At 38.5% G+C, this 23165-nt stretch overlaps 1 protein-coding gene across 3 annotated transcripts; it reads left to right on the top strand.

Moving 5' to 3' along the window:
• Positions 1–890: 890 nt before the first annotated feature.
• HEPACAM2 (HEPACAM family member 2) lies at positions 891–22563 on the top strand. 3 transcript variants are annotated; one of them, XM_001235349.7, is made up of 10 exons: positions 891–1001; positions 5109–5459; positions 6310–6594; positions 13116–13412; positions 16311–16436; positions 16522–16546; positions 16670–16707; positions 17586–17659; positions 18917–19029; positions 21914–22563. In XM_001235349.7, the coding sequence occupies exons 1-10, from the start codon at positions 932–934 to the stop codon at positions 21921–21923; spliced, it is 1389 nt and encodes a 462-aa protein (XP_001235350.3). In that variant the 5' UTR covers positions 891–931; the 3' UTR covers positions 21924–22563. The 3 variants fall into 3 exon arrangements, with proteins under 3 accessions (XP_001235350.3, XP_040551532.1, XP_025004206.2); XM_040695598.2 differs by lacking the exon at positions 21914–22563 and adding an exon at positions 20238–21890; XM_025148438.3 differs by lacking the exon at positions 21914–22563 and having other exon boundaries at positions 18917–21890.
• Positions 22564–23165: the final 602 nt, after the last annotated feature.

Here is a 23165-nt window from a genome sequence, read left to right as displayed (position 1 = left end):
GTGCTGTGTAACGAGAACTTAACGTGTGTTTTTCAATGGATAAACCATCTCTGTTGATGCAAATACTTGCCGTTGCAAACTGTTACTGCACATGCAGCTTTGCAGGAGGGCTGCCTGGTGTGCTGCTGATTAGGTTTGTACACTGAGTGGCAGCCTTGGACAAAATCCAAATCATACATTAATATTAATATTAAACCGATGTAAGTTCACTCCGAATAAACAGTAATCAGCAGCTGACTCAACAGCTCTGGTGGGTTGTGCACGCTGCTACGGGACTCTTTGTTAGAAGATTCCTGATGGGCACTTCACATCACAGGTTGCTCAGAGGACGGGAATGAAATTGTCTCCCTGTTACACATACGTTAAGGAAGAAAATGATAATAATTTAGTCGCAGCTTTGTATTTTTTCTAATATTTTTCATTAAAAAATAGAAGGAAAGAAGACACTGTCACTGGAAAAGTTCTCATCTGGAAGAAAAAGAGAGAGAACAAGTTCTAAATACTAATTTATCAAATACTACATGCTAATTTGGAGCGAGCAGAACCATCTAGCAGCATAGTATTTTTTATAAAACAGTGTAACTAAAGGATGTTAATAGCTTTATAACCTATGTGTTGGGTGTGTTCACTTATTTTTGATAATTCAAGGTGCTCTGTGTTATCCTGCACCTCATTTATTACATTCTCTGTCATATTTACTGCGGCTGCTGGGGAAGGGTTATGTTGAAGTCAGAGGCAATGAAGATGGGTGCTCATCTAACAGGTGCTCCACTCCCTTTGTTCTGTGTATACACATATTCAAATCAGACAGGACTGGGGACAGGACAGGGCCTGTTAACTCATTGCTGATTTTCCTAGCAAATAAACCGGCAGGTGCTGGTCCCAGCTCCGACTTAGCACTGAGAAGAAGGTGGCGTTTGTATGGGACAGGATGCTTTCATGGAGCCCTCTAGCCAGCTTATTTTGTGACTTAAACTGCCATATATATTTTCTGCTTGTAGGTAAGAAACTGCATGTGTTATATTTGATTGTCATTATGGAAATTTGACTTGCTTTTGTACTCCCAAATTTTACGATGTTTCTCTTATATTGTCAGATACTTTATTTTAAGGAAGTAGCCTATAAGTTTTAATCAGATAAAATGTTTTATGGATGGAACTGAGAATGTTAAAAACTGACAAAAATTAATGCTGCACATAATCTGTAAATAAAGCATTGGCATTATTATATATCTTTTTTTCCTGTTTTATTAAGCGATATATGCAGAGTGCATTGTTTTTAACAAGTAAGACTTGACAGATTCTGAGCCAAAGTTTGTACAGAAGATGTTACACATCTCTTTAAAAATGCATTCTGTTAAGACAGTGTTGATAGGTTATTTTTCAGTTCACTATGATGCATTGTATTTAGCACCTAAAATTTGTATACATTTTGATGTACTTTGTATTAAAACTAAATTACTCTTTCAGTCAACTGAAGAATGTCTTACATTAACAGTAGAATTACTCAGCATTTGGTTGTAGATTTTATATGTTTGTTATCTGTACACTTGATAAAAAGCAGATGTTCTGTGCTCTTTTACAGGAATATTGTGTGATCAAAGGTTAGATAAAGCTGTATTTCTACAAAGTCTTGTAATTTGTTTTTTATGTACTTAATTGTTTTCAAATATATCAACAGAGGGAATATATGATATTGCAAATATGCTACATACTTTTCTGACAATTTTTCTTCTATCTTTTTCATGAACTTCATATACAGTCACTTAGTTTCCTTGATTTTGAGCGAAGTATTTTATCAACAGCTTTGGCTTCTTAGCCGTAGCAGTTTTTAATGAAGATTATCAGACTTTAAAAATGAAATACCTGTCTGATAGGAACACGATGAATATTCAGTTCTTTATCTCCATTACAACATTGTTGAACGTTTCTGATTAAGATTCTACAAGAGATATTGGCATGCACACAGAATGCTTTGGAGGCTATCGTTGTTAACCAGAAAATTGCATCTTACAGTCTTCCTCAGATAGAAACCTTTCCTAGTGTGAGAAATGCATAGCTTGCACCTTTTACCATGACAAAAATCAGGTGCTTGGAGCATGACACAAAGAACACCAGAAGAATTGACCTCCGAAGGTAGAGTTAAGTCAAATAATGAAGATTGGTAGAGCTTGTTCTTGGACAGAAATACCGAACTTGGAAAGAACGTGCCTGCATCCCTTCTGCTGCAAATGGTGGTAGAGGAATAGCAGATTCTTTACTCCATTTTATCTTTTTTTTCTTTTTTCAAATTGACATATTCGCAGAAAGTTTGGAAACTATTGGCAGTGACATCGCACACAAGTTCAGGGATTTTGGAGTGCTGAAGAACTCAATGATCACTCACGTAAAATGTAACTGAGGGTCTGATTTCACTTTGACAAGGAGATGTGCATCTTAAATTCAGAGAATGATAAAACCTCAGTAAGAAGGTTTCAGTTTGCGCAGTAAACTCAAAAGTTATGTCATAGTTATTATTTAAGCTAAAGCTGCAGCCCTTGTTTTATGTCAACAGCGATCCTGTTGTGCTTGCTAATACTGGTGGCAGCAAAGTGAGATGGAAGAAAACACAGATCACTGAGCTCCAAATGGAGGTCATTTCTGTACAACCTCTTGGTTTATGGGCACTGTACAAAAAATAGTTTTCGGAATTCTGTCCTCTTTGAAAAATATCTATTGTTCTATTTAGAAAACTGTAGAGATAAGTTTGAGTTGCATGGAATTTGTGCCTGATGAGAAAGAAGTACATTTTGGCACACTGACTTCTTATACCCATAAAATAAGTCTAATATTCCAGACCACAGAAGATTTGATCCCTGTTAAAGCAGCAGTCGCCCAGCACTGCTGCCAGAATCCCTTTGTCAGAGTGCCTTTCTCCAGTGACAGCTCAGAGCCTCAGTGGCTCTCTGTGAAGCCACGTCAGGAGACGGCAGCACCCGCTGTCGCCCAGAGCTGCTCCCCAATGGACAGCAGTCCTCTGGCTGGGAATAAAAATGGGGCTTCTTCTCTCACTTTCCCTCGTCTTTGCTGAAAGAAGTTCCTAACTGACCTCCCGATGTCTTTCCATGCTGTTGAATGAAGCCACTTTTTCCCGCAATAAGTGGAATTGGGTTGAAGTTTATTTACTGTTTATCTTCCCCACACCCTTTCTTTTTTTTCAACGGAGAAGAAATTAAGTTATTCAGCCACCAGTTTCTTTTCCTTGTTCTGTGATGGTGACAGCATTTGTTCTGATAGTCACTGTTATCCTTCTCCTCACTAGACCTGCTTGGATTTTGCTCCTTTTCTGCACAGGTCTGTAAGAAATATCAATTGTTACACATATTTTGCAATTACCACTGCAGCTGTTATTGGCCTCTTGTCCTACAACACGATCGCTTACTCACAGCTAGAGAAACCCCAGCTCTGAGCACTGTCACATGTAAGGAATGAGGAATGATATGGCCAGATCTTTTAATCGATCATTTACAGATTTCCCAGTATTTGTAGGGATTTCTTTTACTTCATTCAAGGAGATTTTAAAATCGGAATGTGTTAGGTAGCTTATATGAAATTTACTTTCACCATTAAACATTTTGTGAAGGGCTTTATTGAGGAATTATTCTCTCAAGTGGAAAGTAGCAGCTGAAGTTTGATTTGCATTGTAAGGTTTGCAGGGAGGGAACTCACCTCTGTTAAATGTTACAGCAACCAACAAAACTCATCTCCCATTACCAAGAGCCAGCTCACCCCTAAGAGTCAAACAGCAGTTAAAAAACTGCGCAAGAACAACAGGCCACAAATACTTTAAGAAGTAGGGGAGGAGGTTTCAATTTGATGTGCTTCAATTGCTTCAGGTTTTTTATCTGGAAAAGTTACACATGTGCTTACCGTGCTCCTGTGCATCCTCCAGTTAAGTATCTCCGTATCTTTTCTACTCTTTTCTTCCCTTTTTGTCCCATTCTCCTCCCATCTCAGCTGACTCCCTGCTGTTCTTCCCACACCAGTGTCCATGCAACCTGAAGTCCTCTGCCTGCTTCTTCTTCAGTCCCCAAGAAGTTGGGTATTTATGTCAGGAGGTTAAACGTCTTTGCACACATCGCCCCTAAAGCATTCTATCACGGGACTGCACCAAGCTGCTTCCCCTTTCAGTTCCTCACCCTCGGCAGCACTGCGAGCCATCCTAGTTGACTAACGTTCAGCTGTATGAAGTGTGAGGCAAAATTACTCATATTTTTGGAGTTTGTCGTTTTCATTGACCTCACTAGTTGCTGAATGAACAGAATACGACCAGAGATTCCTTAGCAAACTTGTGTAATGTTCTATAAATCTGCCTGAGGATGACAGAAGGAAAAACAATTCTAAGGGATGGGAAAGCCTGACCAGCTGAAGGGGGCCATTTTGCACCCTGAAGGTGCAGGATTCCTGGAGGACAGGATTCATCACGGGACTGAGATCTTGCTTTTGCACATATCAACAGAAAACCTTAATTCTTCTTTTTCCTACAACTTTCCTACAACAAGATTAGTTATGTTTCTTGAATTTTGTCTGAAGCATAAGGTGCAGGTAATAATAACTATGTATCATTTTAAATGGGGAAATTCACGAAAGTGAGCCTTGTTAGATTTTTCAGATGGTTTCTCAGTGTAACTGGCAAAGTAGCAGTAAGAAATTTCTCTCTGGATAAACACAGAAGTCCTAAATTTGAGCCTGTAGTCCAAGACTACATAGACAATACAAGCTGTGCAAACTGAGAGTATTTTAATGTGAAAATATTTTAAACATGAAGGTAAAATCACCTGTCCTCATTTTTGTCAAACTTTCAACAGTTTTTTATAACCAGGAATGAGAAATATCCTTTCAGCTTTGGCTTTTCATGTACTTTGAAGCTGGGTGTCTATAGCTAAATCCTATTCCAATAAAGTCAATGAGCACTTCCCCAATTCTTTACTTGAAATCTGAAACATAATCATAAAGAAGTTTAAGCTTTAACTCTGGGAGTTTTTTCTCTGTGAGAGTTCCTCATTTGAGTTTTCCAATGTTCCCATTTGTGTTTTAGGTGTATTTGTTTGTTCCTTCATTTTTATGCAGGTATTTGTTCTGCCTTGAAGCTGACAGTCCCATCTCATACTATCCATGGTGTCGAGGGGCAACCACTCCAGCTCACTGTTGACTACAATTTCAATACTACAGCTTGTGAAATCCAGATAATTTGGCTGTTTGAGAAGCCTCAAAGTAATCCAAAATACCTACTTGGCTCTGTAAATCAGACAGTAGTACCAGACTTGGAATATCAGCACAAGTTTACCCTCATACCACCTAATGCGTCCTTGATGATCAACCTGTTACGTACCAGTGATGAGGGCAATTATATTGTAAAAGTCAATGTCCGTGGGAATGGGACAATAGCTGCCAGTGAAAGAATTCATGTAGCTGTTGATGGTAAGTTACTAAAATCTTAAGTTTGAAAATAAAATTTCCATAGCTCTGAAGTAATGGTTCTTGGAAACCAATTACAGTAGTGCACTATTTAATCCAACCATGCACAAATAAGTGCCAACAATTGAGTTATGTTATTTTCTACTGGTGGAGGGAATGCTACAATATGTCATCTTTAAACAGATTTAAGACATTAACTAATATTTCTTGATCTTAAAGAAATCACTGAAGGAGTTTCAAAACCATTAATTAATACGAGAAATATAGGAAATAATGTTTCATAAGGCTCTGCTATGCTATCAGACAGAATGTATCAATTTTCAATGTACTGCAATTTATGGATTATATGGAGGGAGCCCTGTCCCTGATTAGACTGAATTAATTAAATGAATGAGCATTAACGTGATACAGCTGTGGCTGCCATTTCACTCTCCTGTCCATACCAGACAATAGCCATCCCCATGACTTGGCCAGCAGTGAGTTTCAGTCACAATGTCAGCCTCGCAGCACTGCTGGGGAAGTCCCTCACTGTGGGCAACACCACCCATTCCTCTCTTTTCGTTGCTGTGGATGCAGGGATTTGTTTATTAGAACAGAGTTGGAAGCAATGATAGACCCAATTTCAACCTATGTCATATAAACAGTCTAGCTTTATTTAAGTACTGGGAAAATTCTTACCAGATGAGAATATGGCCTTCTTTTTTTTATTCTTTAACCATATTTAATAAACACACTTTGAAATATGAATACTTTCCAGAGAGGAGGATGGCTGCTATTTGTATCATTTTGGCAATGAAGACTGTAATGTACTGGTAGTCACTTTTATAACTCTTCATATCTCTTTTTTTTATAGTTCCTGTCACACAGCCAATTGTGCAGACTGAGCCATCTTCAGGGGTAGTGGAGTACGTGGGGAATATTACGTTAAAATGTACCGTGGGAAAAGGCACAAGAGTAGTTTACCAGTGGATGAAAAATGGGAAGCCTCTCCATGCTGGCCCTAATTATACCTTTTCATCAAACAATGCTACACTCCTAATTGTTCCTGTTGCAAAAGAAGACATTGGGAACTACAGCTGTTTGGTATCCAACCCTGTCAGTGCAATGGAAAGTGAGAGAATTGTACCAACAATATATTGTGAGTATATGAAATATTCATAATTACCTTTGTGTAAATGATCTGGCTGAAAAGAGTGCCTCTGACTAAGAAAAAGAGACAGAAGACAGTTGAGTTAACATTATATGTGAGCTTGCATTCAAAATAAGTTTGTAGCAGCTATACGTTACGATAGTGTAATTAAAAGTCCCTCAGTGTTACGTATTGTGAAGTCTGAGTGGCAGAGTCCACATATGACATTCAGGTGTTCCACAGTGTGGGCATCTTCAAATCTGGAGGAGGTGTGTGCCAGAGGAAAGCAATCAGAATTATACACAGAAAGATGCTGATTAAAATGGAAACAGAAAAAGGTATCCAGAAGCTGAGTGCAGGAAGCACCAGGCTGATGGAGTGCTACTTATGCTATTCCTCAAGATCATTTTGAGTCCAACCCTGTTTAATACTTTCATTACTGATATCAATGTAAAGACTGGGATTATGTCAATGAAGTTTACCTGTGACAGTAAGCTGGGAGGACTGAACGACAGAGTAATAGAATTGGTATGAAATCTGTTAAAAGCTAAAAGGGTATGCACTTGGAGAATAAACATCATTAACTTCTGCTGATGGAGATTTGTATGGCAATAACTGAGGCAGTGTATCTGCCTGATTGAGCTCATCACAAGACGTCTAACAGGCAGTGTCATTCAGGCATAAAAAAGATGAGATCGCAAGTAGAATACTATATACAGTACCTATGCAACCCAGAGGAATGATCTTGAACTGTACAGAAACAAAACAAAATGGAATGGGGATCCTACTCATGAGAACAGGCCAGGATAACTCAGTCTGGTTGCAGAAAATAGACTCAGAAAGGAGTGTTCGCTTTTCACATAAAGTGGGAAACATGAGGGAGCAAGATTTATGTCAAGATTTATGTTGACTGAAGAATAAACTATAAGACAACCATATATTTTGACTGGAAATGAGATGTTTTTCAGCTGTTGGAGCAATGAGGTTTTGCAAGAGCTGTGCACATTACTATTGCCAAGGGTTGACAACTGTATGAATGGGATTCTGTGCTGTGATGGGTTACTGCAGCAGAAGGCTGATTTCAGTGGTACCAAACGTCCCTTCCAGTCCTATGTTCCCAAAGATTAACTCATGTCATTTTAAGATTATATGCTGGTTCTTACAAAGTTCAGAGACAGTTTAGGTTTTGGTTCATTTATTATTTTGTTGCTGTTGTTTACTACTGATTTGTACAGGTCCCCCAATAAGTAGTGCTGAGAAAACTGTAATGGTTTAATGTAAGTGAAATGAGATTTTTAGGCAGTTCAGACTCAACAAGTAAGGTAACACTGAAGCTGAGAAAGAGTGCCCATTCTCTATCTAGTTTGAAACTTTCTGTTTCAGATAATGAGGGATTTGTGTGCCTCAAATTCTTTTTTCAGCTATATTGGCTTAATAAAAGAAATTAAGTCTCTCTGCAAATATACCTTTTTGTTCAAGACACCTAATCTCTGTGAAAAGTAGCTTTTCAACAAGCTAATTTAGACTAGAGGTGTGAGGATGAGAAAACTGTCAAGCTGGGGATTCCTGTTCTGAAGATCTAATAACGCAATTTCATGATCCTGTCTATACTCAACTGCTTAATTTAGGGATATGAATAACACCTTCAGTCAAAAGTTGCCATTGAATTATCTGTGGCTATAAATAACATCAGGATCTAGGTTAGACCAGTAATATCACAAATAAGCTGTAATAGGCCATGATCAGCAGGCTATGATGGCCTCAGGTTCGGTTCATATCATTGCTTGCAGGACACTGCTATGAATTATTTTTAAGGGTTTGTGCTGGTGCTCTTTTAAGGTGTTTGCTTAAATGATCTCTAAGCAAGTTGGTAAGTTTATATTTAGCTAAAAGTAAAGACCATTACTGATTTTTGAAGTGGTAAAAGGACGTGCAAAAGCACACGAGGAACTTAGTGAAAATGTAAACTCAGTTCATGAATGTAAACTGAATTAGAGGACACAAAAGGCTTGGCTTAATCAACATTCAGCAAATCTTAGAAAAGGCACTCTCATATTTTCCTTACCTGCAATGTCAGCTCCCAGTGCCTCCAACAGCTGTGTGACCTTGCCAGGCTCCAGTCCTTGCATCCTCCAGAGTCGAAGTGCTTTTCTCCAAGATCTGAAGCTAGACAGGCCAGGACCCACCTGGCCATCAGCCCAGTTCAGGTATAACCTGTTCCTCACTGGCACAGCGTGGATGGCATGGTGCAAGGAGTGGAGGTGGACTCCCACTGCATGCTCCTGCTTCTCCCACCATGCAACCTGGCAGTTGGGCAGACAGCCCATGCCCTCTGCCCAGGCTAACCACACTACCAGCATGCCAGCAGCTACACCTTTCACTCAGCCTTCTCCATCTTTCTTCTAAGGTTATGCATTCTGCTACTTCCTTATTTATAATTATAACTTGGAAGAATCGGATGGGAGTTGTCCTGTATCTGAAGTATGTGTGAGTGGGTGTCCCTACATTGCTCAAATTGCCTAGAGTGGTGAAGGCTGGCAAGGATGTTGTTAGGAGACAGCTGATCTCTTAGGAGAACTTGTCAGTCTCTCTTAGGAGAACTGACAGCACTGCAGACACAAAGATGAAGGAGCTGCCCCAAAGAGTCCATAACAGTGTAGATATGAACTCTGTTTCCACTCATTGTGGACAGAGAAATCATGATAAAACATTCTACAAGGAAATAAGCAGCACTGATGGAGTTTTATTATCATCATTGTTATAGTTACAATAATCTCATTCTTCTCTCAAGGTAGCACATTTTTTTAATATCTGCTTTAATGTCTGCTTTTCTCACTTTCATGAGCTAGGAGTGGGCATTACACACATTTCTCTACAATGGATACCTACCTAAAACATGGGGAAGCTGTAGCCAGCACAACCTGACAGCTCTCTTACAATGCAAACCAGGCTAGAAAAATGCCTTTCATTGTTGCTACCATTCTGACTGCTACGCTTTGCATTGGGACTTCTGACTTCTTGCATACAAAATTGGCTCCAGACCATTTACTGCACAGATGGGTGCTTGGAACACTTGCACTGACAGGATGTGTTCCCCTTAGCCTTAGTTCTTGTACTGTTTCCTCCCTTCTCCCTCACTCAACCACATGTATTTTCCCATAAATTTGAAAAATCTTTCCAAGCTCCAAAATGAAAACTTATTTTCAACCCACTGCTTAGCAGATCTTGAAAACTTCAGTTACTTCAGCTTTCACATTTCTGAAATGTTTTGTTGCCTTATGATTTTGATACACAAAGTATCTCCAATTCATTTTTTCTTCAGATATGGAGATATTATTATATGTATTTTAGAATGGACTTTTTATTTCATCAGAACTGATAGTTTACATTGTGAGTAACTTAAAATATGGGAAAAAATATTAATAGAAAACAATTCAGTACTGAAAGACTACAGTGCTTACATTACTATCCATATTCCATATTCAAATTTGTGACGGGAGTTGGGGTTCCTACCTCCTGAGCTATACCAATCCTATAACTCAGTCCAGCCTCTGCTTGCTGAGGTGTCGGGTCTTCCAACGAGCAGTTGTCAATACCACTGGCCCCAGGATCCCCATCTGCCATATGTCATTGCTGCGGGGGAGCTCCTGTAAGTGATAAAAGAAAGGTCACTCACAGTAAATACCTGCCATCTGCTTAGAAACTACAGCAGTCTCGTGGAGATAGGAGCAATTGGAAATATTCCCACAGAGCTGTAAATTGTTACCGAGAACAGGTGATTTATTATTTTACAAGTCATTTAGTTAACTGGCCTCACTGAGACAAGAGGCTTATTACTGTTGAGTACAATATGGGAAGGGAGTAGAACTGGGTGATCCATGAAGGCAGGCACTCCTCTTTTTTACTGAGAATCAAAAGTACTTTTTGTTCTTCATCATTTCTCATCAATATTGTTCCCCTTCTCCATTAGCTGTGATGATAATGCACCATAGAACATTGCTATTGCAGAAGCTTGAAGCAGAAATAAATTATTTCAGGAGTGGGAGAAGCTGCTGTCATGGAGGCTGCAACAGAAACAGCTGCACTGTGGTGATGGAGCTGAATGTAATAAATTAAGTGGGATTTCCTTCCTTCAGATTTCCAGAAGCCAGAAAATATTTAATCTCAGAGAGGAAACTGCTGATTATCTGCTTTTCAAAATCACACTTGAAGCTGTGGGCACTCCTTTACTACTTGGTGTGTAGGGATCACAGTGATGTATGCACAGTCCAGGGGAGGCAACAGGCTGAGCCAGACCCTGCAGGAGGGTAATCTGATGGTACCTTCATCAGGGATGGACTTCACCAAGGAACGCTGCTTTTCAGACGTAGCCAACATTTGGCTATTTTATAAGAAAACCTTCTTTGTTTTATGGATCTTTTGGTTTTTGTTTTCCAACAGCCAGTGTGTGGTGATTTTATCATTGTTTCTTTTGATTTGTAGCTTTCGTACGGAAGTGCGGTCGCATTGTTAGTGCTGGCTGTGCACACTGCACTGTTATGGCACTGATACAAAAACAGAACTCAATTCTGATTCTTTTTTGGCAAATCTCCTGTTATAGTGAGGGAGACCTGTCAGCTGGTCTTGGCATTAATATCTGTTTACATCTGCCAAAGGTTATATTATCAGTGAAAATAAAAGCTAATAGCAGAAAGAAGAGTTGGGTAAGAGGAACTGCCTCTCAAAGCACCTGGTGTTGTATGGGCTCTGCATGTACAGAATTCTTCATGTGGGGTGCGGGTAGTTAAGCTGATGCAGTGGTGACAGCTTTGCAGTTTCCAAAAGCATTTATCATATTTATGACTCAGATGTTAAGGAACCCGTGAGCAGGAGCTCTGCATCTATGACAGACTTTTAGAAACATCTTGATTGTCCCCCATGGCACCTGTGACATGAATCCACATCGCCCAACAAAATGTTAGACGTGATGCTGAGTCTTAAAATGAGACTGTAAAAAGCTTATCACTAAAACGGAAACATAGGAAATAGGAAGCCTGACAACTCTAAGTTGTGAAATATGCACATTTGGTTAAAAATGGACTCGACTGGGGTGTGGCAGTCTCCATTTTCTTTCCTGAACTTTCACAAATAGAGAAAGAAAAACACGGAAGCACACACGAAACAGCCTGCATGCAGCTTGTTTATGTGCTCTTCAAGCCTCATAAAAAAAGCTAGACAATCAATAGAAGCATACATATTACAAGTAAATCTAAAGTCAGCCTGAATTTCCTGATAAGAAATAGAGTCAGAAACAAGCCAGTGTTCCTCTTCACACAGCAGCACACTGCACGTTCAAAACCAGCTATGTGGTTTTAATGCTTACAGACAACCATAGGAACATGGAAATATTACTTGATCACATTAAAATTGGGATAATATTGACTTATCTGCCTTCTTGCAATGCCATTTTGGTGTCACTTTACAGCAGCTTTACTGAGCTCCAGGGATCTCACCAAAGAGAAGTCATCTGTTCATCCATAGTTTCTTTTGGTTTCTTTCAGCATCTGTCTGTAATAGATCTGTACATTTTTGACTGTGCATGTAAGCCCCTAGGGAATTATCAACATTAAAATAATGAGTTCTTTAACTGGAAAAAAAAAAAAGTAACTTAGTAAGGCACATTTCAATTATTTTATTCTTTACATTATTTTTTTTCACTCAGATCCTTGTAAAAATAGATTTTAATGTGGAAAGACAGGAAAAAAAAACAGGATCCGAAATGATCAGCTAAATATAACATAGGTAATACTCATCACATTTAAATATATGATTTCCCTTCCCAGTTTCCTATGAAGGCTGCCCTAAAAATTGCACCTCAATTTTCTCAGTAATGAACACAACTCCAGGACAATATATTTCCCTTCTAATTATATTCAGAAACCTGGCACGAGGGCTTCCTATTGATAGAAACCTAAATGTTGAAGTAGTTGAAATGTACTAAAACGGGAAGGTTGAAGTTTATTTTAGCAGTCATTTATTGAAAACATTTTCTGAAGTTATCTAAGGCACACCCCATTCTAAAGTATACCTCTAGGATAGTTGTGCCAATTCTTATTGTACTGCTAAGTATTACACTGACTGTTTATGTGTTTCAGAGCTAATTTATTTACTTTTGAATATGAAGATAAATGACTTACACCGAGACATTTGGCATTTTAGTAGAACAGGTCAAATACCCCAGAAGACCTGCTTCTTTACTTCACAGCTTTTCCAAGTGTGTTCAGTCCCCATTGTTTTTACAGTACTGAATAGTACATAGACCCGTGCTGTTTCCCTAAGCAGCGATTAGATCAGTATTAAGCAGGTGTATTCTGAGATCAAAGATCAAACGATTGAACTGAAAGCCTTCTAATTGAAATAATTGAATATAATGGCAGCCATTCTAAAGGCTAGTCTAGTTTAAGGAATCGAAGTGCTTTTACCTCAAATTTAAATATATACACTGATTTTAATTCTTCCATTATGTTTTGGTTTTATATTTTTCAATGCAGATGGACCTTATGGACTCCGAGTTAAATCAGACAAAGGTCTGAATGTAGGGGCGGTGTTTACCGTCAATGTAGGGGAAGCCGTACTGTTTGACTGTTCAGCAGACTCAAACCCACCAAACACTTACTCCTGGATTCAAAGGGCTGACAATACCACTCATGTAATCCAGTATGGACCCCACCTGGAAGTTGTGTCTGATACGGTGGCTCAGAAGACAAGAGATTACGTGTGCCGTGCTTTCAACAACATGACTGGAAAACGAGATGAGACTCACTTCACAGTGATCATTACCTCTGCAGGTAAGAATTCCTGGCTGTAACTATAGCTTCTGAGCTGATTGGCAGCCCCAGGAAAAGGAAATTATTCTTAGAGAGAGAACACATGTATGAAGTCTTGCTAATAATGTATTAAGTGGGATTTTGGCCATTGTGGGAACCGAGGTATTACTTGCAGTGTATCACAGCTTTAAACAAGACCCACCGAGATATTGACGTTTTGTAGGACTTTGACAATAAAATATATTCGGCCATTTGGAGCTTTATGGAAAGAGAAAATGATGTAGAAACCCGTTGGATGCCGGGACAAGCCCTTCCTCCCACAGGTAGATTTTGTCCAAGGCTCAGATTTTGTCTCATTCTCTGCCATCCAGGAGCTAAGAGCCCTGGGGTTCCACGGGAATCAGTGCATGGGAGAGTCTCAAGCATACAGCACTGACTGGAGTAACCAGCCACAGACTCCCTGTGTGATTAGGTATTATAAGAGCCCTAGTTTACTGTATGATGATAATGCAAGCTGTGATGATGAATGAATAATTTTATTACAATCTGCTTGTAAAAATTATTTTGCTTTCATATTTAAGAATGTATGAATTAGCTGCTAGGTTCTACTAAACACGTCTCCTGTATTTCCTATACTTTATAACCTCTGTTCCTGCATCAGATTGCATTAAACAGCAATAAAGCAATGTTCCAGGAAATGTCCAGAAGCACACAGCTAAGAACAATATACTGAGGAACTCTGATATCCCTTATTAATAAGGATAAATACGTTTTTTCAGATAAGGACTGTATAAAGTTAATGTTCAAAGAGATGCAATCAATTGCCTGTTAGAAAATTTAACAAAGCAACTTAGCTTGACAGAACAAAGAGCTCAGCCATTTGTTCGTAAGGTAAACAAGGGAAGCAGATGTCCATTGTTCTGGCTGATATATAATCATCACAAATCTACGGAGTTAACTATGCTGAAAGGAAGACAGGTTGCAATCTTGCAATGAGAATGCTGCACTTTAAAGGTTGCAGTTAGTGGAGAAAGAAAATGCAAACAGAGCTATGTGTCATTAGAAATAAGACTGACATTTCTCTCGGAAGTTCATGTCAGCTACAGTATGGATGTGTATATTCATCAGTAAGAATTAAGAAATTCAGCCAAGTTCTCCTTTCAAAGTCCAAAAAGGAAAAAAATCCAGAGCTTTAAGTTGCACTTAAAAACACACATTTCCTAATTAAAAATATTTTACCTAAATAAAACTTTTCCAAAAAGTCAATTTCCCTCCTCTACAGCCATTTCTTCTTGATGTTTATTCAGATAGCACTAAATCCAGATGTTGAGCCAACACATTGCAAGGCAGCACTGGTTGAACCCAAGTGGTGTGAATTCACTCACAAGACTAAACCTCAGTGATACTGCCCAGGCTAAATTCTGCTTAGAAATTAACACAATTTTTATAGAACTAAACATAATAAACAAAGATTATGAGTATTCTTTCACATCCCTTCTACCACTCCTGGTAATGCTGAATAAAGAGCCCAGCTTGTGCCTTTCAAAACACCAGCAACGTCTGTTGCACATTGAACAACCTGAAGAGTGGAGAGTTATCAGTTGTGGTAAAGCATTCGGTCTGGGATACTTCAACTATATATAATCTGCACTGGTTTCTTCTTTTCCCCAAAAAGGTATTCTCTGTTTTCATGTGATGATTTTCAGTCTAGGAGCTGCTTGCTCTCTGAAATTATAATTCTTCAGTAACAAATCCAGAAGAGAAGGAAAAAAGAGGCACTTCAACAGCTTGGGCATACGGTTATAATACAAGAGTGTCTAATGTAGTTTCCACAATGTTATTGCCTGTATACCACTACCTTTGTGATATTTGTGCTTTGTGAGATATTTCATTTTATTTATTTAAGTAAGGGCACAACCCAAGAGACAAATAGCAGTTGAGTTGGTGACCAGCAAATTGCCCTTTCATGCATGGAGTAGGAAATACACACAGTACAAGGACTGCTGGTTAGATAGAAAGGGCTGGCTCTGGCCATTTGGAAATACCTAACAACCTGTAGGTAGGGGAAGAAGAACTTGTTCTGTAGGCAGTATGCTATGAATAGGAACTGTGCTGATCCACCTTAGCTCTAGAGATGAGGGAGCTTGTTGCCTTCTGCCTGCTGCCATGCCAGAAGAGAAAATCTACCCTGCCATCTAGCTAACTACGGGCTACCATATGAAGAATTAACAGATAACACAGCAGAGAACCATGTAATAGTGTGCATGTGAGATCTGCACAGCCACGCTGAAAACAAATGCACCATGAGCTTTCCTAGGTCAGCAGTCCTTCTCTTCTAGACTCAAGCTGCAAACATGGGAACTCCCAAGCTTTCTGTTGAGAAAAAAATTGCAAAGCCAACCAGCCTGAGGGCCATCTCACACTGGCATGCAGGAGCAAAGTTCTACTGAAAACCACATTGGACTCATGAGTGGCTGTGAGCCCAGTGCCATGGCTGGAACAAGGTGGGCACCTCTGCCATTTGAGCAGTGAGTCTTCTGCTGCTCATAACTTCTTGAGAAGTATTTTGAGCCATGGAAGAAGAATAAACAGTTTCTAAATAAAACCTATTTCATCTTCCTCAAGAATCAATTAATGTAGTTCCTCCAGCAACAACACATCAATAAGTGAAATAAGAAAAATAACAGGGAAACCACGACTGTCAACTGACCTTTGGCCATAAATATACAAGTGATGTATTTAACCTTAATTTAACTCACCAGTTACCATCTAGACAATAAAAGCATTTGTTTAAGTTGCTGTGTTGGAACAATTTTAAAGAGTTTGTTTAGGTGATTTGTAAAAATGCTATTTCAGTGTCATAATAGCACTTTATCCACAACAGGAGACTAAATATAGTACTCATCTTTTTTGACACAGGACTGGAAAAACTGGCCCAGAAAGGAAAATCTCTGTCATCTCTTGCAGTAATAACTGGAATTTCATTATTCTTGATCCTAGTTATGAGCTTTCTATTCATATGGAAAAGATACAAGCCACTTCAAGGTATGTAAAAGTTAAGCACGCTCTGGCTATTCTTTTGGAATGTTAGAAGATAAAGAGTGATTTTTCCTTTTTCTGCTCTTTTCAGTGATACAACAGAAGCTGCGGAGAAGGTACAAAAATAAATCATTCTTACATTTTGAAGTCCTTTCCACTATGAGAATTGAATTTTATCATATTAACTTTCTTCCCTCATCTTTTGACACCAAACTGAAAAATGTGTTTCTGTTTTCTAGGCCAGAGGCTGATTACAGAAAGGCACAAACATTTTCAGGTAATGCTAATGGAAGAAACGTGAGCATAAGGTCAAATTTTGTTCTTGCAAAAAATTAGCATCTCTAAATAGCAAGCAAAAAGAGGATAGCAAGTGTGTTTTGAACTGGAGTTGTAGACTTATTTGCCATCTCTCTTAAGACAAAACCGAAAGGAGGACAGGTTGGTGTGGGTTTGGCTCCTGTTTAGAGTTCACAGTCTACTATGTATCTTGCTGTCTTGAGCTCAAGCTGTTAAACTAGGTTAAAACCACTTGTGTTCCCACTTTCCTCTCCAGTATGTAATGAGTGTTATGAGTGAGGACCCAACAGACAGCAAGAGTCACAGATCTGCTAGACAGGGTTAAGTTAATGAGATAGACACCCACCCTAACTACTACAAATTGCAGCTGAAGTCCCACATGCAACTTGTCAACAGGCTTAATAATCATGTTCCCTTATCATGTACCTCTTTTTTTTTTAAGCAAGATTATACAAGATTTGGGTGGTACTGTCTCACACTGCAGTGTAGACATGCTGAGCTTGTGCTAGGCTTCTTGTCTGTGGGAAATGAAAACATATGAGTCTGTTTAGACTTCCAGCAAAGGCAGTCCCAATGGCTCTTACAGAGCTACTGCGGAGGTTAACCAGAAGCTCCGCACTTGGTCCAAGGCACTGCAGATCCCCAGGCAGTGTGCACACCAGAGGCAGCTGTCCTGCCTCATTCCAGGCCAGCTCAGTGGTTTAAAGTGCTTTAAAGTAGTTCAAACAACCAATGTTCAATTTTTTTTTTATTTTTATTTTTTAATTAGAGGAATGTGTTTTTCCATCCATACTTAAACTCTCTCAATTTCATATTACATTTTGATATGTTTTTCATCTTGGTTTGTTTTAACTTTAGGACATGAAAGTGCTTTGGATGATTTTGGGATATATGAATTTGTGGCTATTCCTGATCATGCCAGCGGTTCCAGGGTATGTGATTTTACATCACAGTGATAGTTTCCTTTCTGTTTCTTAAGGAAAACTGAATACCTGCACTTCAGTCCTTTTGTCTGATTGCTCCTGTTGCTTTTCACAGGTGTTTTCATCACACCCTATTCATCTCTGTTGTTGATGTAGTATTTGTTCTTTCTTTACTGTGTTACTAGTTCAGTATTGGCACAGTGCAGTAGGGAACTAATCAAACTTTAAAGGGAACAATCTCAATCCAGTTACCCCATAATAAAAGAATATTAGTAATGTTGGGTAGATGGGTAACACCAAACCACTCACTGCCCTACAAGCAAATTGATTGTTGCAATGACATTTTCTTCTGTATTGCTGCTCACACAACATACAACTTTGACAGTTCAGAAAAGATATAGGGGGTATTTAAAGTACTGAAGATCGGATGCTAAATCATCTCAGTCATAAGCATCCTGTCATCCCTAGGGCTGACCACAGCATGAATTAACATCATTGCTTAGGTATCCTGAGGAATTAGGGCCTTGATCGGGGAGGAGGGGTGACTAGAACAGCGTGGATATGCAATGAAATTAATTCTAATCTCCAGCACAATTTCAAGAAACAGCTGCTCAGAACTGTGGCATGCCAGATGGAGTTAGCATTTGATTTTATATTCATTTTAGTTCACAGAAAATGGAAAAGTAAGGAAGTAGAAATGATGAAGAACTGGAGTTTGGGCATAGGCAGAAAAACACTGGAAAGTCCTGATGGATTTGGAGTCCAGATGTTCTATTGACATAAGAACTGATTCATATATGGAACATATTAAAAATTTTCATTATTACTACTTTTATGGAAATTTCTCACAGTTCACTCACTCCAGTGGGAGTTTCCTACTGGGCTCTTTCCCTGAATATTTGCTCCTTTTTCAATCTTTATTCACTTACTTCTCTCTCTGATTACTGAATGTTCCTTACTTGACTTGTGGTACAGTAATATAAAATAGTTGCTGTATTGAATGCAAAAGCTACATCCTATATCTTAGATTCATATTGATTTTTATATTCATATTGATTATTACTTGTATTACTGTAATGTGATGAAAACTTACACAGAACAAAATGTGAACAATAGGGATGAACTTTTGCATCCATGCCCTAAGTGTTGATGGAGAAGAGCAGATCCATTGTTTAAAAAAAAATGATAAATTACATAATCAATTTTATTTCTGTTGAACTTTTATCAATTTGTAGTTACAGCAAAAACACTCTTTGCTACTTTCAGGTTTCAAGTCAGCCTGTTCACACCTCTGATAGTGCCTCAGGCCAGGACATGCTTAGTACAGTTTACGAAGTTATTCAGCATATTCCCAATCAGCAGCAGCAGGACCATCAACAGTAAGTTACAGCCTGCATGCACGCATGTGGTAGTCAAAGATAAGGACTTCTGTGTGTGACTGAGACTGAACAATTCACACATCGGTGGCTGCTGTTTGATTCCAGTGAGAGTGTTAAAGCAGCAAAAAGATCCAAGCTACATCAGCCCCTCCACTGGTTCGTGTACAATCCCCCACCTTCAAGACTCCAGCCTGAAGTTTTATCATGCCACCTTTGTCTAAGTGTGAAGAATGAGAGTTAAGATCTTCAAAAACCATTTCAGGGGAAAATTCCCAAGTGCTTTAAGAGGTTTCACAGCACTGAGTTCTGAGCAATTCCCAGTCAGCAGGTTAAATCTTCAGTCAAAGACCTGTCAGCCATGTTCCAAAAAAACTGGGGGGTTTTCTTCAATTTTGAAACTGGTCAGTTGACTGATAACCAAAGATTGTTTGTAATGATCACAGAAATACTAACGGGCATTGCTTCGTAATCTGAGTAGCTGATGTCTTAATTTGGGTCTTAATTAATGATTTAGAGCAAAATAGGTAATGTTCTGCAGTACTCTGTCTGGTAGTCCTGGTTTTGTTCAAATCACCTTCTTTGTAGTACCTCTTGGCATCAGAATAGCGAATTCACTGTAAAGTTTTTGTCATGGCTGTATAGCTGCCATAAATCTACTCTGAATGTTGGCTGTCTTCCTTGCAAATTAACAATAGCTCACAAGACTTTATTTGTTAACAACCCTATTTTATCACATTTTCTGTGTTTTTACTATCTGTTCAGTTTCTTAATGGTTGAAAAGAAAAATACATATTCTTGCAAATATACTGAGCAGTTGGCTGAGTATGTGACAGCATTAGTGTTCAATATTTACATTACTAGAAATGTGCAGGTTACAATTGCAACTATGCATCTAAATTATGTATTTGTAACCATGATTATAAAAGAAGGATGACTGGTGAGAAGCTAGTAATGAATTACTGATGACATTTTTGTATCAATCAGATTTTTTTAAATCAGTTGTAAAAATAGCAATCATAAAGTACATTTTCTTCTTAATCTTATGTCTCCCATCTCAACTTTTTTTCACTGATACATCGCTCTTCTAAACGAACGGGTTCAAAGTGAAGGTAAATTGAACTTTGTGACAGTTCAGATTTCAACTCAGTATTCTACAGTTGTAGAGGACTCATTTGCATAGCCACGTTTCACTCTCTTCATTTAACCAGATTTTAAAAAAGAAGTATGGAAGCAAAATTTCCACTAACAAAACCAGGACGGGTCCTGCTCAACATGATAAAGGGTAAATGACTCAGCTTAGAAAAACTGCTCTTGTGGATTTTCCAGTTCCTGACCTGCAGCAAAGGAGCACTCTGACTAGTGAATAAATCAGGATAATAAAGTCGATACTTGGTTTTGCAGCAGGATGCTTCAGCACTGTGTATAAGGAAAAAGTAAAACATCACAAAACAGGGGATGGAGCTGGGGAAGTAATTCCAAATTCCTGTAGTGCTAAGCAGTGATTGCCTACAGGTGGACTCCTTGGACTTGACATGCAGGCATCTGCACAGTAGCCAGCTACATTCATGGAGAGTGATACAGGATTTTCCTGCATTCTGCTGACAATGGGAGTTTCTCTTTGTGTAAAACAAAATAATGGATGTTAAGGCAGCTGAACAGGTTTGCTGTGCAAGTGATGATTTTGCTCATGTTCTCAGTGGTCCTGACTGGGAGTGCTGTCATTTCATAATTTTATTAGAATTAAAATCATGGCAAAATAAGTAAAAAAATATGGTTTCCTAATGTAATGCCTAGATTTTCAGCCTGAAAATGGTTCAAATCCTTTCTGTGAACCTGATATCTTCAGTGTCAGCTGATGTTTTGTCTCTCGCTATAGAAATCCCAGTGACAGTGTTGGCAGATTGTCATAGTAGACAATGCAGAATGCTCTGGGAATTACTTTTTCCTAACACTTTTCCTTACACTTTTGTCATCCTTTTCATTCAGACACACACATGCACCTATGCCTCTAAGCACTAATTAACTGTAAGATGTTTAGTTGTGCCCCAGGTCTTAAAATAGAAGAGTACTGCTGGAAAGTAATTAAATACTTAAACTCCCCTAGGTTTGGACTGAGAGACTCAATATCTAATTGCAGTTAAAAAAAAATGACCCAGGCTTATAGCTTGATTGGCACTTTGGGGTTTTATGGTGATATTAGTTGCTATGTGCAACATTATTTTGCAGGTTTGCCCCCCTCTCTCCAAAGAATTAAAGTGGAAACATGAGATATGTTTGTGAGGAAACTGCCGAGCTCTGTCTCTGGGAGAGACAGTCAAGGAAGTTACGTGGCAGGAGCACATTCAGTGATTGCATTAAACACACTCCTTGCACATATTCTAAACTAGGTATAAGTTATGTGACAAACTGGACAACAACGTGACACATATGAAAGAAATCATAAAATGGCTGCAAAAGCTATTGATCAAGTTTAACCAGTTCTCATACGTAAGCACTGACAGTTCACACTGCTGTGACTCCTTAGCAGGTGCTGAGTGCATTACTGCTGAAAATACATGACAACCTGAAATATTTGTACTGAGAAAGCAGCAATGTGGTGTGCTGTATTAGCAATGATGGCATAATTTATTTGTTATCATGTAGACATGTTTTGCCACTGGTCTTATCTTTCAAAACTAGAGATTGTATGCATAGTACAAATTCAGCCAAATATGAGTGTGTCACAGATGTGGTGGGTGTGTCACACCCTCACTCGTGCTAAAGAACTGTTCTCCTTTTGTGCTTAGAACTGCTGGTTTGGGTATGTGTTTGCAACAGTGTTTTTTTATAAAAATAAATAAAGGAGGCACTGTGGACAACCATTATCATGTCTGTTCTTTCCTAGATGTATATGAAGGCATGGGAACAGGAAACCAAAGCATCTGAAAACACAAAACTGACCTTCATTACTGAAAGGAAATGCCAACAACTCTAAAAATGGCAAAGGCTTATGCCAACTTATCTTGAAATAGCAGCTTATCTTCAGACTTTGGGTGCTTTTTAATTGGTATTTTCTTGAAGAATGTTTTTTTTTTCATTTTTACTTTTTTTCTTTGTTCATGGCTACAAGAAAACAAATGGACAGCTTAAAAATGGCAGTATGCAAGCCTGTGCATTTCACTATAATGATGGGAGGGAAGGACATGGAGGAATCAAGCCCATAATGCCTCCCATACATTTTTGTTTTTTAAAAAATGCAAAAAAAAAAAAAAAAAGAAAGAAAGAAAAAGAAAAAAACCAACCGTGTATAGGAGTCATTCATTGGAGTAGATTTTTACAAGAGAAGGTCTCCATGAGCAGTAATAGATGCAGTATGGCAGATTGCAACAGACATCTGAAGTTTAAAATAAATTCATTCTTTTAACTCTTTCAGTGCAACAGTATCTTTTAATTTACCAACTTAGAAACTGATCTGTAGGGCAGTTATAGTATAAAAATGTACATATGTATATTATTCAATGTAATGTGTTCTTATTAAATGTTATTTCCTTTGCATTTGAAGTGGTTCTCTATTTGCTGCCAAAAAGCCTGTTTTTCACTGACTAGAAGAGCAAGCAATATTCAGATAATTTCTGAAAGCTACAGAATGTATAGGCTAGTATAGGCTATTTATACATTACAGTTATACTTCTCCAGGGCAAATGAAATACATCTTACTGTTTATACAGACAATGTGCCACAAGCCCCTTTCCAAATCCAGCAATCCTCTTCCCAAAGATCTTTTTAGGAGGCAACTGAGTCCTACAGGAAAGCTCCATATTATTTACATAGGGTCAGCTATTAGGATGCTTCAGTTAGTGTCAGCTGGGCAAAAGGGGAATTATGACATGAAGTGGAATAGTCTACAGACATAAAAATGATTTAAAAAAAAAAGTACTTTAGTAACAGCTAATTTGGAGGTAAATCATTAGGATGAGTAATGAGAAGCATACAGTATGCTCACCCTATAAGAGAAGCTGTAAGGGGTTATCTAAAGGATCCAGCATTATGGAAAATAATCTGCATTTTTATAAGCACTTCCCTAATCCGTGTTTACCATACATTCATTTATCCACTGATGAGCATGAAGAAGGGCTTTCTTTGCACAAGTAGAGTGA

This window comes from Gallus gallus, chromosome 2 (assembly GCF_016699485.2).
Source record: "Gallus gallus isolate bGalGal1 chromosome 2, bGalGal1.mat.broiler.GRCg7b, whole genome shotgun sequence".
Classification (NCBI taxonomy): domain Eukaryota; kingdom Metazoa; phylum Chordata; class Aves; order Galliformes; family Phasianidae; genus Gallus; species Gallus gallus.
The sequence above is the reverse complement of the archived record's forward strand: the minus strand, read 5'-3'. Positions and strand labels throughout refer to the sequence as shown.

Bases quoted from the DNA above. Each gene is read 5' to 3' on its own strand.
- HEPACAM2 (XM_001235349.7), top strand. From the start codon at position 932: ATGCTTTCATGGAGCCCTCTAGCCAGCTTATTTTGTGACTTAAACTGC. The intron at 1,002-5,108 runs GTAAGAAACTGC...ATTTTTATGCAG, and splicing joins TATATATTTTCTGCTTGTAG to GTATTTGTTCTGCCTTGAAG. The intron at 16,547-16,669 runs GTACAAAAATAA...TCTGTTTTCTAG, and splicing joins CAACAGAAGCTGCGGAGAAG to GCCAGAGGCTGATTACAGAA.